The sequence below is a fragment of the Panthera uncia genome (assembly GCF_023721935.1).
Source record: "Panthera uncia isolate 11264 chromosome A1 unlocalized genomic scaffold, Puncia_PCG_1.0 HiC_scaffold_16, whole genome shotgun sequence".
NCBI lineage: Eukaryota > Metazoa > Chordata > Mammalia > Carnivora > Felidae > Panthera > Panthera uncia.
In genome coordinates this window covers 15,531,432-15,548,271 of record NW_026057576.1, presented here as the reverse complement: position 1 = coordinate 15,548,271, position 16,840 = coordinate 15,531,432, and the positions used below count along the sequence as shown (strand labels likewise).

The 16,840-nt window shown below is 38.6% G+C and overlaps 1 protein-coding gene across 1 annotated transcript in view; it reads left to right on the top strand.

Moving 5' to 3' along the window:
- TRPC4 (transient receptor potential cation channel subfamily C member 4) overlaps positions 1-14,376 on the top strand; it is a 195,889-nt gene extending 181,513 nt beyond the window's left edge. The window contains exons 9-11 of the mRNA XM_049646853.1: positions 11,161-11,202; positions 11,330-11,419; positions 13,384-14,376. Of these exons, the coding sequence (XP_049502810.1) occupies positions 11,161-11,202; positions 11,330-11,419; positions 13,384-14,106 (855 nt within the window). The 3' untranslated portion in view covers positions 14,107-14,376. The remainder of the gene's footprint in view (positions 1-11,160; positions 11,203-11,329; positions 11,420-13,383) is intronic.
- Positions 14,377-16,840: the final 2,464 nt, after the last annotated feature.

Genomic DNA, 16,840 nt, shown 5'->3' with positions numbered 1-16,840 from the left:
TTAATAGTTTAATTTTAGGCAATTGCAGAAAGAATCTTGGGTTTTAAGATGCCACAAAACTTGTAACAAGATATGGGGCCCTGCTCTAATATTTTAAGAGATCCATCTGTGCTGCCACCAAAATAATAGAAAACCACTCTAAGAACTTGACTTCCAAGTTCCCCCCCACACCCCTTAGAATCCTTCCACTGTTGGTTGATGCATTGTTAGGAATATGTTACCATCATTTCTTAGATGCAAAGAGGAGCTTAACATTCATTTGGGATTTCCTATTAAAGCCCTGATTCACACCTTTCAGAAGGAGAGGGTAAATGGTGTAAGTTAAAATATGTTCCTTTCTATACATTACTGGTCTCAAAAAAACACAAATTTCTTTTTATGTCTCTATCTCTAAATTTGACTATTTTGATCCAAGTTGAGGCACAGAAAGAGAATTCACAATTAATGGCATGACCCCAAGACATTCCTTTTTCCTTAGCCATGTAGATCTTACAAACCTTTGGTAATGGGATATTTTTATGCTTTGGGAATTTATGACAAACTAAATAAATATTGTGAGTCATGTCTCTCTTTCCCACCGTCATCCCACTCTCAATCCTGCCTCTTCTTCACCAAGCTAAGGCTTTGGGCAAGCACTAGCCTAATCAAACTCAATGCTATAAATGTATTCTTTATCTAGACTGCATTTCCAGAACAGGAAGGACATAATATTTTGGTCTGCATACTTATAGTTCAGTTTTGTACATTTAGATTTTAGATGGAAACAAATAATATGTATTACTTATGAAGAAAAATATAAGAAAAAGGAAAAGTAAATTAAGGTTGGGCAACATTAATGGAAGAGTTAAATGAGAAAATAGTGTCAAAAAGTAATTGATTTTGTTGTGAATTCATTTCAATTTGGTTAATACCCCTGACAGTTCATTAGTACAGACAAATAAGGACAAGAAGATATACACATTTCCATTAATTAAAAGGTGACGTTGACGTATCGATGACAGTCACTCTGTATAACCAAGGCATGGGTTAGAATATCAGTATCAATTACACTTCAAAAGGACCTTAGAAATCATTTAGCTCAACCATTTCCTTTCAGAGAGAACTTATTTACCTTGCCAGGTGTTTTAGGGTCCGTTGGTAACAGCTGGGGGGAAACCTGGATCTTTTGTTTCCCAAACCAGTGTGCTTTCAGTCACTCTCTTGCTTCCCTGAAAACTGTAATGATAATACAATGATACCTTCTATGTTGCGTATTCATCTTTCGATTTTCATTTTTCTCAACAGCTTTTGAATGCTGTCACTGTTTTCGGCTTCTAAGATTCCTGTATCTCAAAGTCCTTGTTTCCCAGCCTGGCTCACTTTCTGTTTGCATCTCAACTTGCTTATATTTAGGCCACATTTTTGAGACAGAAATCTGAAGCTCAACTGGTGGCAGAGCTTATACATTCTTTGAGGCATTTTCTCTAACCTTCCCAACTTGTGACTCACTTACCTACTCTTGTCACCCAGCAGCTGCCTGAATGTCACATTGGTGCTCATTCCCTTCACATGCCCAGGCAGAGCCTGAAAGCAAGCACTCTTCAGCATAGCTGCACTGGCCACTCTCCAGGAGCCCATCGGTGATCTTATCTAGTAGTTATGGTTTCCGGGTAATAATGATAGAACTAGTGCTGAAAACTCATTAACTTCTTTTTTTTAACTTTGGACTTCCTCTTATGGGTGATTGGGAGTTCCAAATAAATTAACCTTTCATTTGGAATGCTCTTTGCAGGAAACATAAATGAAGCAGAAATAACTTTACTGAGCAAAACCTTTATTGGAGGAAGAAAACCCATTATTGAAAAATGGCTTGTCTCTGGGAAATTATGAAATCCTACCAAAGGGGGCAGCCTATTGAGGAGTCAATAAAATGTGAAACATGCTGTAGCTTTTGGTTTTTCGTATTACTACCTACCTAATTTTTAGCTTAACCCCATTTTATCAGCAAATACCCTTCTCCATATTAAAACACCAGTTCTTAGAATTTTGTGAGTGCTAAAATCATCAGGAATCTCTATTTTAATAAGCATTTCCTTGTAACTTTAATTAGAAACTCCTGTTAAAGAGGGGTGCCTGGATGGCTCAGTCAGTTAAACTACTGACTTCAGCTCAGGCCCTGATGTCACAGTTCGTGAGTTCGAGCCCCGCATCGGGCTCTGTGCTAACACCTCAGAGCCTGGAGCCTGCTTTGGATTCTGTATCTTCCTCTCTCTCTGCCCTTCCCCCACTTGTGCTCTGTCTCTCTCTCTCTCTCTAGAGAATAAATAAACATTAAAACAGATTAAAAGAAGAAGAGGGAGGAGGAGGAAGAGGAGGAGGGGGAGGAGGAGGGGGAGGAGGAGAACGAGAAACTCCTGTTAGGGAAAGCATTGGTATCTAGCACAGCTTTTTAAACAAAAACAAAAGCAACTTTTGTCCTCATTGCTGAAGAGGTCCAGATCATTTAATTAAAGTAAAAAGATGTCACAGCCAAAGTGTTTAATTAATATGAAACATTTCAATGCCATAGACCAGGTTTCTAAAATGGAATGCTTACGTTAATAGGTCAAGATGCCAGACTAAGACATGTGAAGCCTTTTGACAGAATTATAAAGAGTGATTTTAACTTGCTTGGATTTATGTTTTCCACTTTCTGGTTTTCTCCTGAGCACAACATAGTGAGGAAAACATGAAACACCATGTCTGTTAGGGTCATTTAGCATCACTCAGCTCTAGGACCACAGACGGAATACTCATGCTTGACCAGCTGCCACAGAAATACACTCAGTTATGTCCCTGGCAAAGAATTAGAAACAGTGAATGGATTAGCAGCAGCTACATCACTGGAGGACAAATGCTAATAGTACATGCTTTTCAGACTGTATTTTTATCAGAAGGTATTGCCCCTTATTCTTCATGACTTTTAGTAGCCCTAACTACAAATCTTACAGATCAGATAGCATTCATCCATGAGTCTCTCTCAACCCCTAATTTACTGCTGTAAAATCTGCTGGTGGGGCCCGTTAATTAAGTTTTCTTTCCCAGGTAGGGATGTAGAGGAATGAATTGCTTGATATTCTTGGTACTTCAAGAGTAAAACTCTGAATATTTGGTTTCACAAGGTGACATTCAAGCATGTTATAATGTTTATTTTCATATGCATAGAAAGTGTGCTTATAGAGAATAATATGTAGCTCCCTCTGTAAATGAGCCAAAATGTAATTTTTAAAAAGGGATCACATCTTAGAATAGCCCCTTGTCTTTTTACTCATTTTTAAAAGGAAAAGAGCACAGCATGCTGCATCCCCTAAGGGATTCACCAAGCAGAGCAAAGAATAAAAGGCATAATTCATGGGCTTGAAATCAGTGATAGACCAAAACCAGGGTGAAAATGAGAGAGAGCAGCACTGACAATTGACTGCAGGGAACCAGCTACACGAAGTGAGCCTGACACTCCACATGGATGTGGAGAGAACTAGAGATAAAGACCGAGAAAATGTCACAGTTGATTCCCCAGAGCCCTTTCTTTCACGACTGCAAAACCCTTCCTGCTCTAAGGCAACCTGACCTGACACATCTATGGACATGAGGGGTGCCCTCACAGCAGCAGCGGTTTCTTTGGTCTTTTCCTTTATCATTAGTTCTGTGATCCACATCCTGCCTTTATCTTGTCCTAACAAACCAAGAGGAACCCGCAAATTGTGAGTTATGCTGATGTGGCACACAGGTGTGCCTTGGGCACCCGCGTGGAAAGCCACCCTGCCAAGGTACATTCTGTAAGTGGCGCTAGATTCCTGACATAATTTGCAGAGAAAACCGCTAACTTAAAATGCACATCTTTCTCCAACATACTGCATTGTTTTTATGAACACAGATTTGTCAGTTCTGTTCTCCGTCATCTCCAGTGATCATTATAAGATGTGATACCTTCTCCTTTGAGAGTAAATTCCTTTGAAACTCAGCTGATCTTTACCCAACAAAAACCTAGCAAACGTGCTAGGTATTATTGATGATAATTCTACTGTATAGTATTTAATAATACCACTAATTGCCCAAATTATCATTATGTTTATTGCAAAGAGTACATATATTATGGGTTGAATTGTGTACCGCCCCCCCCCCCCCGCGAAAACAGATATGTTGAAGTCCTAAACTCCACTTCCTCAGAATGCGACTTTATTTGGAAATAGTGTCATTGCTGATGTAATTAGTCAGGTTAAGATGACGTCATATTGCAGTAGAGTCCTTATAAGAAGATGACCATGTGAAGACACAGAGACACAGGCAGAAAACACCTTGTGAAGACACAGGCAGAGATTGGGATTATCCAGCTGCAAACCAACAAGCATCAAGGATTGATAGTCACCATGAAAAGCTGGGAAGAAGAAACTTCCTTTCTTCTACCCTGCCTCAGAGAGAACATTTCCCTCTTGACTTGTGACTTCTTGCCTCCAGAAGGGTGAGATCATCAATTTCTGTTGGCTTAAGCCACACGGATTGTGACACTTTGTATGGCAGCCCTAAGAAACTAATACAACATATACCATGCATTCTGTGGTTACTGATTTTTGTTCGAGTAAATATGGATCCAGTGTGTTAATGGTGCTGACCCTCAAATTAAGATGTATTGGGAGAGGGAGGCAAAACTATAGAATACATAGCAGATGTGTTCAAATGTCTCTTAGTGTCTAGTTGATGGAGAGCAGAGTGTAGAGAATGAGTTCTAGCTGGGGATTCTAGAGCCAGCACCGCCAGGAGAACACCGTGGTATTTAGTCACTCGACTCTGTGGGCCTTGGTCTCCTTACTTATAAATGAGGCCATGAGACTAGACAAGCTCTTTGGTTCTAAGAAATAATACGTCTGTTCTTAATACCTATGTGTTAATTGTCAGGTATTGAAATTTATTTTTTTAAGTTTATTTTAAGAGAATGAGAGAGCATAAGCAGGGGGAGGGAAGAGAGAGAGGGAGAGAGGGAGACAGAATCCCAAGCAGGCTCTACAATGTCAGCGTGAAGTCCAATGCAGGGCTCAAACTCACAAACCATGAGATCATGAGATCAGGACCTGAGCCGAAACCAAAAGTCTGATGCTTAACCGACTGAGCCACCCAGGAGACCCCACTGGCATTTTTTTAATAGCACCAACATCTCAGCAACTAGGCTAAAAATCTTTGTCATCATGCTCCCACCCCAGCTGCCAGCCCCCCTGGCTTCTGTTCCCTTTCAACATTCTCTAACTCCTTGTGATTCTTGCTGCCCCCTCCTTCCCATTCACACTGCTAACCATTTTAGCTCACACCCAGTTACTCTTCATTTACATTCTGGTAATAGCATCCCCACTAATATCTACTGATTCTCTCCTACTCATCTTTCCTACTTCATATTGCTGCCAGGGGGGTGCCTGAGTGGCTCAGTCGGTTAGGCATCCAACTGTGGCTCAGGTCATGATCTCACAATTTGTGGGCTCGAGCCCCGAGTGGGGCTCCATGCTGACAGCTCAGATCCTGGAGTCTGCTTCCGATTCTGTGTCTCCCTCTCTCTTCCCTTCGCCCACTCACACTCTGTTTCTGTCTCTGTCTCTCTCAAAAGTAGTTAAACATTTAAAAAAATTAGAAAAACATACTGCTGCCAGGTAATTATAATGGAAGTTCAACTTTCTTCACATGTCACTCAAGTAGTCAAAAAGCCAGGTGCCTACCAACCACTGAATTCGCCGTGCCTTCTAAGATGCTGCATAAAAACCCCCTGCTAACTCTCCAACATGATCTAATCCACATATTCCTATTATCAGAGCACACTGCCGCTGTCCTAGTGGAAGTTGCCTTCCCGTGTCTCTCACCCACCAGCACCAGCACTAGCAGATTTGCTCACTGTATTCCAGTTTTCTGCACACCTGAATGTCTGTGCATCTGACTGTTAAAGTTCCATGATTCTTTCCCATCCAGTCTGAAATCCCCTTCCCTGTTTGAAGGCCGCTTTGCCCAATATTACTTGTTCCTTCCCTGTACTCAAATAACATTAAGACGCCACCCCCACCCCCATGTTGTTGCTTGTATTTTACCTTCATCTCTAGAGATTCTTGGCATCTACCTAGTAGACAACAAGCCGTTTAAGGGCAAAAGGTGTGTTTTACTTATCTCTGGTTTCTGCAGCCTCTTCCACGTACCTGCAACCACTTAATAAATATATCTTAAATTGGCCCTAGAAGCTAAGATTCATGAAATAGAAACCCACAAAGGAAAATTCATGGAGGTCACAGCAAAAATCCAATATTATGCAGAGATGTTCATAAAACTTTCGGAACCTCAAAAAAGATGACTGACCAGTGCTCCACACCTATTGGATTGCCTAAAAACTAGACCACCGACAACAGCAAATGCTAGTAAGGATGCGAAGCAACAGGAACTCTCATTCATTGCTGGTGGGAATGCAAAAGGGTAGGTTACTTTGGAAGACAGTTTGATGGTTTCTTACAAAACTAAACATATTCTTACCATACAATCCAGCAGTCTCACTCCTTGACAAAGGAGTGAAATGAGTGAAATAAGTGAAAACTTATTTCCAGGGGCACCTGGTGGCTCAGGCAATTAAGCACCCACTTCGGCTCAGGTCATGATCCCATGTTCGTGGTTCAAGCCCCTCATCTGGCTCTGTGCTGACAGCTCAGAGCCTGGAGCCTGCTTCGGATTCTGTGTCTCCCTCTCTCTCTGCCCCTCCGCCACTCATTCTCCATCTCTCTCTCTCTCTCTCTCTCTCTCTCTCTGCCTACCAAAAACAAACATTATTTTTTTTATTTAAAAAAAAAAAGAAAACGTATGTTCACACCAAATTCTGCACAAGAATGTTTATAGCAACTTTATTCATAATTGCCCAAACTTGGAAGCAGCCAAGATTTCCCTCAGTAGGTGAATGGATAAAGAAGCTATGGTACATCCAGACACTTGAATATTATTTATTCAGTAATAAAAGAAGTGACCTATCAAGGCATGCAAGGACTTAGAGAAATCTTAAGTATTACCAAATGAAACAGCCAACCTGAAGAAGCTATATACGGGTTTCTAACTATATTATATTCTGGAAGAAGCAAAATTATGGAGATAGTAAAAAGAGTCATGGTTACCAAAGCTGAGGTGGTGGGATCAGGGGAGGGAGGGATAAACAGTCATAGAATAGAAGATTTTTAGGATAGTTAAAATACTCTGTATGAAATTATAATGATAGATACATGTCATTATACATTTGTCCAAACCTGTAAAACTTACAACACCAAGAGTAAACAGTAATGCAAACCACGGATTTTAGGTGATTATAATGTATCAGTGTAGATTAATCAATTATAACAACGTGCCAATTTTTCTGTGAAGCTTAAATTGCTCTAAACAAAAGAGTCTTAATAAAACAAAAATTACTGCATACAGAACTTGTGTCACATCTATCCATATTTACTAAAACTATCTCCTCACCCTGTTACTTAAATGCAAATTTCTTACTTTCAAACCTCTATTGCCTAGGTTAAAAGCATTCAACTCTTTACCTAAATAAAATGCTCCTCAAGCATGAAATGTCATGCAAATCACACAAAAAGAAACAATTACATCCTCTTTTACTTCTTCTGGGGTAATCCTGATATGTGTCAAATTATCCACAAGTTTTGTGAATCAAGAATATTTTTTAAAAACTGTGTTAAATCATGTTATTAATTTGAAAGGGGAAAAAATGGAAAAAGGATGGGAACTATTTAACATTAGTCAGTGATAGATGTCTTAAATCTCTTATCTAATCTAATCTTCAAAACCATCCAGTGAGTTTATCTTTACCTTAGAGAATAAAAATATGGGGATGGGAGAGGACCTCAGAGATAAATTCCTTATTTAGGTTCAGTCACCTTTAAACCCAAGTGTGATCCCTGAGTACATGTTCTTAAAGTGATACTCCACCAGCTGCCAGAAAGTAAGAAAGTAGAAACAGGGAGGCATAATAGTGATAGTCTACAATGTCTGTGGTGCTAGCCAGAAAAGGAGAGATTAAATAGACATGAGAGGGGTGCCTGTGTGGCTCAGTCAGTTAATCCAACTCTTGATTTCAGCTCAGGTCACAACCTCATGGTTCGTGAGTTCCAGCTCTGCATCCGACTCTGTGCTACCAGGACAGAGCCTGCTTGGGATTCTCTGTCTCTTCTCTCTCTGCCCCTCCCTACTCGTGCTCTCTCTCTCTCTCAAAAATAATTAAATAAACATTTTAAAGTAAATAAATAAATAGATAGACAGACAGACAGACAGACAGACAGACATGAGAGAGATCTGAGCTGCATTATGTAGTGGTCATCATTGGCGAATGTATTGCATTCATTTGTTTTCGATATTCAGAAGATGTTTAGCTTCATCCATTCTTATTTTCCTAGGATACTGAAGTTCAACTGACTTGTATTACAACGTAGGTGTTGAAGAAAAGTGGAGCAGAAACAATTAACTGTTTTAACTTATACAGATATGGGCTATGGATATTGAATAGTTCCTAAAATTCACCATAGAAAACTTTTTCTATGTACTCTCTTTCTGCGAGACTATTTTGCTTTTTAAAAACCTTTTCCCTAAAAAAAAATAAACCTGGAATTAGTTTTTAAAGTGTAATCTTTGATCCCAGGGTCATAGAATCAAGTCTTGCATTAGGCTCTGCACTGAGCTTAAGATTCTCTCCTTCCGTCTGCCTCTCTTCCCCACATGTGCTGTGAGCTCGATCTCTCACAAAAAATAAATAAGTAAATAAATAAATGAAGTGTAATATTTGATCTTCTTATATTTGTATTAAAATTTTGAGATCTGTTTATGAATTAGGTTCTGTTGAAGGAAAGACAGTTTGTACTCTTTTGAATACTACGATGCATTGTGATCATTTTCTCTTATTACTCATAATTTTCTGATTCTGTCACTCTTTAATTTTTCATTAAGGAAATTTAAAGTTAAATCATGACTTCAGATTGCTATCTGCTGCCTACTTTTTATTGACTTTTTTGACCAAAACAGAATAGCAAAATACAATAGAAACTCAATCAAAATTGAGTTGACTCAATTCTATACTAAATTCAGAGTTTCTATCTACTAAAATCATGGAATGCACATCTCCTGTACAATATCTATAGTCAGAGTGTTAAAGAACTTGGCGTATATCTTGCTTTAGTATTTGTGTCCACTTGAGGTAAACTTAAGGAGATCTGGACGGCTCCTTTCCTTATAGAAGTCCTTTTTGTCTTGAATTTCAGCTAAACTATGTCTCAGTAGTAGTCATATACCTCCATCTTGTGGCCCTGTCATAAAATTCCTTCTCATGCTATGTTTTTTTCCAAGATATCCTAATTTTGTAGTGAATTTCAAACTTCCCAGTCTTTAAGGAATACCATAATCATACTGAAAACTTGTTTAAGATTCATTTGAAAATGAATGGTATTTAAATAAATTAGTGGCTTTTAAGAAGTTAAACATTGTCTCAACTGCTCCTAAAAGTCACTAATAATCATGAAAAACAAATCTATTCTCCTGGCCAGGGAAAATGCCATTTCCTCCTATTCCCCTAAAGAGAAAAAAAAAGTTTCTTTTGCATTGTTTGATTTTTTCCTAATATCGTTTCACAGTGATGTATTCCTAACTCTTTATAAAATTCTATTTTATCAGCCTATGATTAAGTATTTAGTAAGGAACAAGATCAAAAGATTTGTTTAAACCCTAGATATGTTATGTCTTTGCTTTCTTACAATCTACCAAATTCATTCCTTTATTACACAAATATTTTTATTTTAGATAAGTTTGTTCAGTTTCCTTAATAATAAATATTGATATTTATTCAACATGCATAAAATACAATTTTGATAGCTTTTTTCTGGTATCTTTAAAATATTTGTGAAATCTGCCAATATGTAATTAGTGTCATTTACTATTTTATTCAATTTATAATGGACTTTTTTTTTTTTTTTTTTTTAGTCATTGGGCATCATCTCTCTCCATTCTGCACTCCAGCACCACTGCTCTGTGCTAAACCCAGCTGCATCCCCAAACCATTCTGATATTTTTATAATGATAGCTGGGACTCACATTTACTTTTTAAAATGATGAATTTATGAACCCTATGTTTGAACAGAATCTTCCACTTTTTCTTAAATCTAACTATCTAATTAAAGCAGCAGTCCCTTCTTAATGTACATTTGATTGAAATTAGTGTTGGGGGTGTAGTGGTCTGACATTGTTTCTGATTACATGTTGCATGTAATGGCTAAATTCTCAGACTTGCTATGTTGATATTTATGAAGACCTCCATATATTATTATAATGTAAGCTTTTTATTCTATTGAATTTTTATTTTTATTTGATATTTACTTTATTTTGTATTTGATATGTCTCATCTGTATCTCTTGGAATTATTGCAAGTGATCTGGGGTAGTATCAGCTATGATTATCTAATTTTCTATCACCTTCTGTTAAAAGAACATTCCCGGGGTGCCTGGGTGGCTCGGTTGGTTAAGCATCTGACTTCGGCTCAGGTCATGATCTCACGGTTCATGGGTTCCAGCCCATGTTGGGCTCTGTGCTGACAGCTCAGAGCCTGGATCCTGCTTTAGATCCTGTGTCTCCAGCTCTCTCTGCCTCTCCCTCTCCTCAAAAATAAATAAGTAAACATTTAAAATATTTAAAAGAACAACCTTCCCATCATTGTTGACTTGGTCTATATGTTAACTGCCATAGGGATTATAACCTTGCACTTTGTTGTTTTGTTTCATTCATTCTTTTTGATTCATGTGAAGCACTCTCTAGCTATTGTTCATTGTCTAGTAAAATGTTCATTCTGGAGAAGTGAGGAAAAATATATTCTCGATTAAAAGAACAATGAATTGGGTGCCTGGGTGGCTCAGTCGGTTAAGCGACTGACTCTTCATCTTGGCTCAGGTCATGAGATCGAGCCCCGTGTCAGACTTTGTGCTGACAGTGCGGGGCTTGGGATTCTCTCTCTTCCTCACTCTCTGCCCCTCCCCTGCTCTCTCTCTTTCTCTCAAAACAAATAAATTAATTTTTTTAAAAAAACAACAATCAATTATTTTCCAAAATGGTAATATATCACACTAACTGAAAAGTAAATGCCTTTTTCCTTTTCAGAGGCGAGCTGCTGATAATTTGAGAAGACATCACCAGTATCAAGTAAGTTATTCTATTCTATCTTGAAATTTGCATTAAAATGAAGTACAGTCCCATCTTTAGAATGGACTCAAGAGAGAATTCCTATTTATGCACTGAATGTCAGTTCTGTTGTTTCGACATGCCTCAGGAGGTTATGCGGAACCTGGTGAAGAGGTATGTTGCCGCAATGATCAGAGATGCCAAAACTGAAGAAGGTCTGACTGAAGAGAACTTTAAGGTAACCGTTTGTATCCTCATCACCAGGGGGCAGGTTCTGCAGAGCAGGGAACCAGATGCAGCACATTTACAATCAGAACTGGCAACTTGGCCATGAGTTTCAGCAAGCCTGTGTGCCTTCTTACTTTTAAATTCAAGTCTTCTTTTTTTTTTTAAGCAGTGAAATCTCCTTTCAAAATACATTATTCTAAAGCACATTAAATTTGGGGCACCTAGATGGCTCAGTTGGTTAAGCAGCTGACTTCAGCTCAGGTCATGATCTTGCGGTCTATAGGTTCGAGCCCTGCCTTTGGGCTCTGTGCTGACAGCTCAGAGCCTGGAGCCTGCTTCAGATTCTGTGTCTCCCTCGCTCTCTGCCCCTCCCCTGCTCGCACTATGTGTCTCCCTCTCTCAAAAATAAATAAGCATTAAAAAAAAATTAAAGCACATTAAATCTGAAATGTGGAGGGGACTTGGAGACAGAGAAAATCCTAGTGCCTTGTGGCATTTTAACTTGCTGATCCTAGCAACATTCAAATGAGTGAGCTTTAGTTTTTGAAATTCCAGTCTGATTTCTAAGCCTGAAACATGTAGTAACCAACATGTTAAAAACAACAACAAAAACCTTCTCTGTCCTATGCACGGCTTTGGTAGCAGGATATTGAAGGTTTGTGCTTAATTGTAACTTACAAACTTAGTCTTTTTTTGTGGTTTTTTTGTGGTTTTTTTTTTTTTTTTGAGGTTTTTTGTGTTTTTTTTATTCCATCAGAGGAGATAGGTAGAATACATGAAATATATATGCTCAGGTCACATGTATAAAATGTTTTTGTTATTCTGCCTGAGTTCTTAGAGGTTTTGAAAGAATGAGTGAAGTCAATAGGGTCTTATAGGCAAAAACAAACAAATAAAAAAACACTGAAGAAGATCCTTTAAACGAGAATGGCAGGTTTGGCAAGAGAATAAAGATGAACAGCTGGCTAGGTAAGAAGACAGATGAATTGCAAAACGCAAAGCACAGATCAAAAGGATCCCAAATGTTCTTCACAGTCACAACATCCACACTTTGTAGTTAAATGATTCCTGGTGCTTTAGGAGATAGGTTGGAGGCACGAAGCCACCAGGAAGGCCACTATCAGGTTAGGACTGAGAACTCAGTTATCCAAAAAGAGTAGGACTGAGAATTCAGTGTCCAAAAAGATAAGAGTAGAGGATGCATCTGAGAAATGCTGTCTGATCTGAAGCAATTCTCAAGATTTAGTAGCTGCCCCAGGTGCTGAGGTAAATGCAATCCCAAGGTAGTAAACAATTGAAGGTAACTGCCAACTCTTAGAACAGTAGACACCACTTTAATTATTTTGTTTTAGATATCCCTTTGGACAGAAAGATATGCTCACATGAGAACCCTTTTAAAAATGCATCCCTGAGAGAATGAGAGGTGACCTGAAGGCAGGTGAATATTTTACAAAGGAAGCATTTGAAACTATAGTCCCATAAATCCGATATACTCTTGTTTCCTTTTGCATCAACCCCAGGAGGTCTCCTTGTTACTACATAACTGCCAACAGGGAAATTAGCAGGCATCAAAATGACTCCAGTGCCAGGGACAGAACAGGCAGTTCTCAACAGAACCACAGCAAAAATGGAATCCTGGCTCTTAAAAACGAGTAGGAGTGCCTGGATAGCTCAGTTGGTTAAGCCTGGGACTCTTGATTTCAGCTCAGGTGGTGATCTCACAGGGTTCATGGAATTGAGCCCCTTGCTGGGCTCTGCTCTGACACCATGGAGCTTGCTTGGGATTCTCGCTCTCCCTCTCTCTCTCTGTCCTTTCCCTGCTCATTCTTTCTCTCTCTCTCTCAAAAATAAATAAGTAAACTTTAAAAAAAATGAATGAAAACACATTAGAGCCATATATGAAATGTGCTCACCATGCACCCTCATGTTTGTTTAATTCACAAACTAAATTTCTTCATTTCACATTTCACTTAGGAACTAAAGCAAGACATTTCTAGTTTCCGCTTTGAAGTCCTGGGGTTACTAAGAGGAAGCAAGCTCTCTACCGTCCAGTCGGCTCAGGCCACAAAGGAGTCCTCCAACTCTGCGGACTCGGATGAAAAGAGTGACAACGAAGGCAGTAGCAAAGACAAGAAAAAGAACTTCAGCCTTTTCGATTTAACCACCCTGATTCACCCGCGATCGGCAGCGATTGCCTCCGAAAGACACAACATCAGCAATGGTTCCGCCCTAGTGGTGCAAGAGCCCCCAAGAGAGAAGCAGAGAAAAGTGAACTTTGTGACCGATATCAAAAACTTCGGGTTATTTCACAGACGGTCAAAACAAAACTCTGCCGAGCAAAATGCAAACCAAATCTTCTCTGTTTCAGAAGAAGTTGCTCGTCAGCAGGCCGAAAGACCACTGGAGAGAAATATTCAACTGGAATCCCGAGGGTTAGCTTCGCGGGGTGACTTGAACATCCCTGGTCTCAGTGAACAGTGTATCTTAGTAGACCATCGAGAAAGGAATACGGACACCCTGGGTTTACAGGTGGGCAAGAGAGTGTGTTCCTTCAAGTCGGAGAAGGTGGTGGTGGAGGACACTGTTCCAATAATACCAAAGGAGAAGCATGCAAAAGAAGAGGACTCCAGTATAGACTATGATGTAAACCTCACGGACACAGCCACCCACGAAGATTATGTGACCACAAGATTGTGATACTTGAAGGAGGGAGCGTTGATCGTACATATACATATTTTCCATAGTGCCCTGGGTAGGGGGAGATGTTTAAAGTAAATTAGCAAATGCTAACTTACACTTCATAGCATTTATCAACTGTCGCATATTAACGTGTAACCTGTTTAAATAAGGCAAAGGCTATCAAAAACCCTGGTTTCATAGCCAGCTTTTGCTTTCACAATTTGTTTTACCTTTTTTTTTTTTTTTTTTTTTTTTGGTTAATAAATAAATGCACCTTGTATTCTTGTACTATTGCAATAATCCACAGGAAATTTTTAGCTCTCTTTTTCAACTAAAACAAATGCAACTTATTTCATGTGGTAGTTGACTCCTATAGTAGGTATTTTTATATGCAGAAAAACAATGCAGCTGAAATATTAGAGCTTTTCATAATTTGGGGGGATCTCTAGAGATGGTTACACATCAAGGACTTTTCGGGCAGCCCTACAATTTGGCTTTAAAACACAAATATTACCAAATTATTTCTGAACATGTAAATACAGCACAGATTAAAGCAAGCAAGCCTTCTTTTCATGGAGTCGTGATCAAACCCCCTCCTAAAATGAAAAGCAGGTATACTTTGGAGTTTTAGGATGCCCACTTTTTCATTTCAGTAAGTAAAATAAATGTTTGTCTTAATAAATATTGGTGATTGATGATTTTTAATGAGATTTTGTCATGAAGAAAGTTTTATTTCAGGTTTTTTAAAATGACCTTTTTCAGGTTCAGTTGCTAGTCAGTATAAATATGAGGCTTTATGAATAACAGAATTTCAAAATGTGGCAAAAGTTCTCAGTGCTAGAAAAGAATAACAATAAATTAGAGTAGGTAATGCTCCTTAAACAAAGCAAGATGTTACATTCTCATAAGATCCATAAATTCATTCTAAACTCTAAATCTAAGCAAAGTTAAATTCTATTTCAATCAGTGCAATATTATTGCCAATTCAAGAAAAATACAGAAACCTAATGGTTTCCTCTTCTTTCCTCCAGTGACTGGTACATATTTCTTTAAAATTAAGATTTCCGAAAATCATTATTAATTTTAGCAGTAGATATAGATATTAAGTTTTCCCCATAGGAACAACATTCTTAATTACTTGTTTCTTCTGTTGTTGTCAAAGTAATTTATCTTATATTCATTCACTGGACCACTAAAAAGAAAATGTTTTCACCTGATATAAAAAGGCACTGGCAACTTCTTAAAGTTTAAATTATGTAACTTGTGTCTATATAAGCCACCATAGAAATAGAAGTTCCTTCACCACATGCAATAAGCATTTATTTCAAATCAATAGAAAAATGATGAGTTCATTTTACTTCAGAAATTACCTCCACAGACTAGACAAATGGTACATAATTTAACATTGACCCCAAATTGCATACTATTACAAAACCCAGTGTCTGGGGGCGGCTGGGTGGCAAAGTCGGTTAAGCGTCCGACTTCGGCTCAGGTCATAATCTCGCGGTTTGTGAGTTCAAGCCCCGTGTCAGGCTCTGTGCTGACAGCTCGGAGCCTGGCACCTGTTTCAGATTCTGTATCTCCTCCTCTCTCTGCCCCTCCCCTCTGTTCATGCTCTGTCTCTCCATTTCTCAGTAATAAATAAACATGAAAAAAATTTTGAAAAAACACCCCAGTTTCTGATTACCATACATCAAAAATAAGGAATAACAGCAATAACAATGCCAGCCACCGTTCTATATGCAACACGTGTATTTACACATATGTACTACTTACAACAGTGGTGTGAAGTAGCTACTGTTCTTAGCCCACTTTATATTTGAAGAAACTGAGACAAGCACTAACTAAGTTCACAGTTAGTGATGGAGCTATGATGGGTCCTTCAGGGCCAAGCCCTTAACCACTACATGTACTGCCTCTCACAACATAAACAGACCAAGCAAAAAATGTGCACCTATCGGGCTTACTATTGATTGCTGCTTCTGAAATGGTGCATTTTGAGAGAGAATGAGTGTGGAGTTTACTCCATAAATGTGTTCCTCTTGTAAAGTAAGAGGAATGCATATAATTAAAGATATATGGGATTCATTAGACTCATATTATAGAAGTTAGTAGGTTTAAAAAAACATATTAGGTATGGGACATCAGAATTCAACTTGGAATATTAGATTTTAGTTTTCAAATAAGCCACAACCCGGAGGCACTGAGTTTACTGCTCTTTCCCAAATCTGGTTTTGTCCGAGAGATATAGGAATGGGCCTGGTAGGATTGGAGAAGCACAAAAAGGCTAATGAATGTTCTCATTGCCTCAAGCACATTCATTTATGTTAGAAACGAGTGTGTTAGAACTCACAATAAGCCCTGGGGATAGTGAAACACCCAAACTGTTCTAAGTCAGACAGACATATATTCTGTAGAGAAACATAGACCTGTTCTTAGTATTTGGAGTATGTTCCAATGATTCTGTTCTGCTTCTGTTGTTCATGTTGTTTCTTCCAAAGTAAAAATCGTATACATCCACCATTATACATACTTTACCAGAATTTAATTTCAAATGTCCTCTGTTTCTTCAAATGACACCAACAACAATAAAAACAAAACAAAGCAAAATTTTCCCAGGAGTTTATTTATATCAAGGGTTAGGGTGCTGATGTTTTAAAGGTAAACATGGTGGCAACAGAGGGACTTGCTTGGAGCCAGTAACACCACATTTTGCAGTGCTCCGAAAATGATGGTTTTTAACGACCCTCTG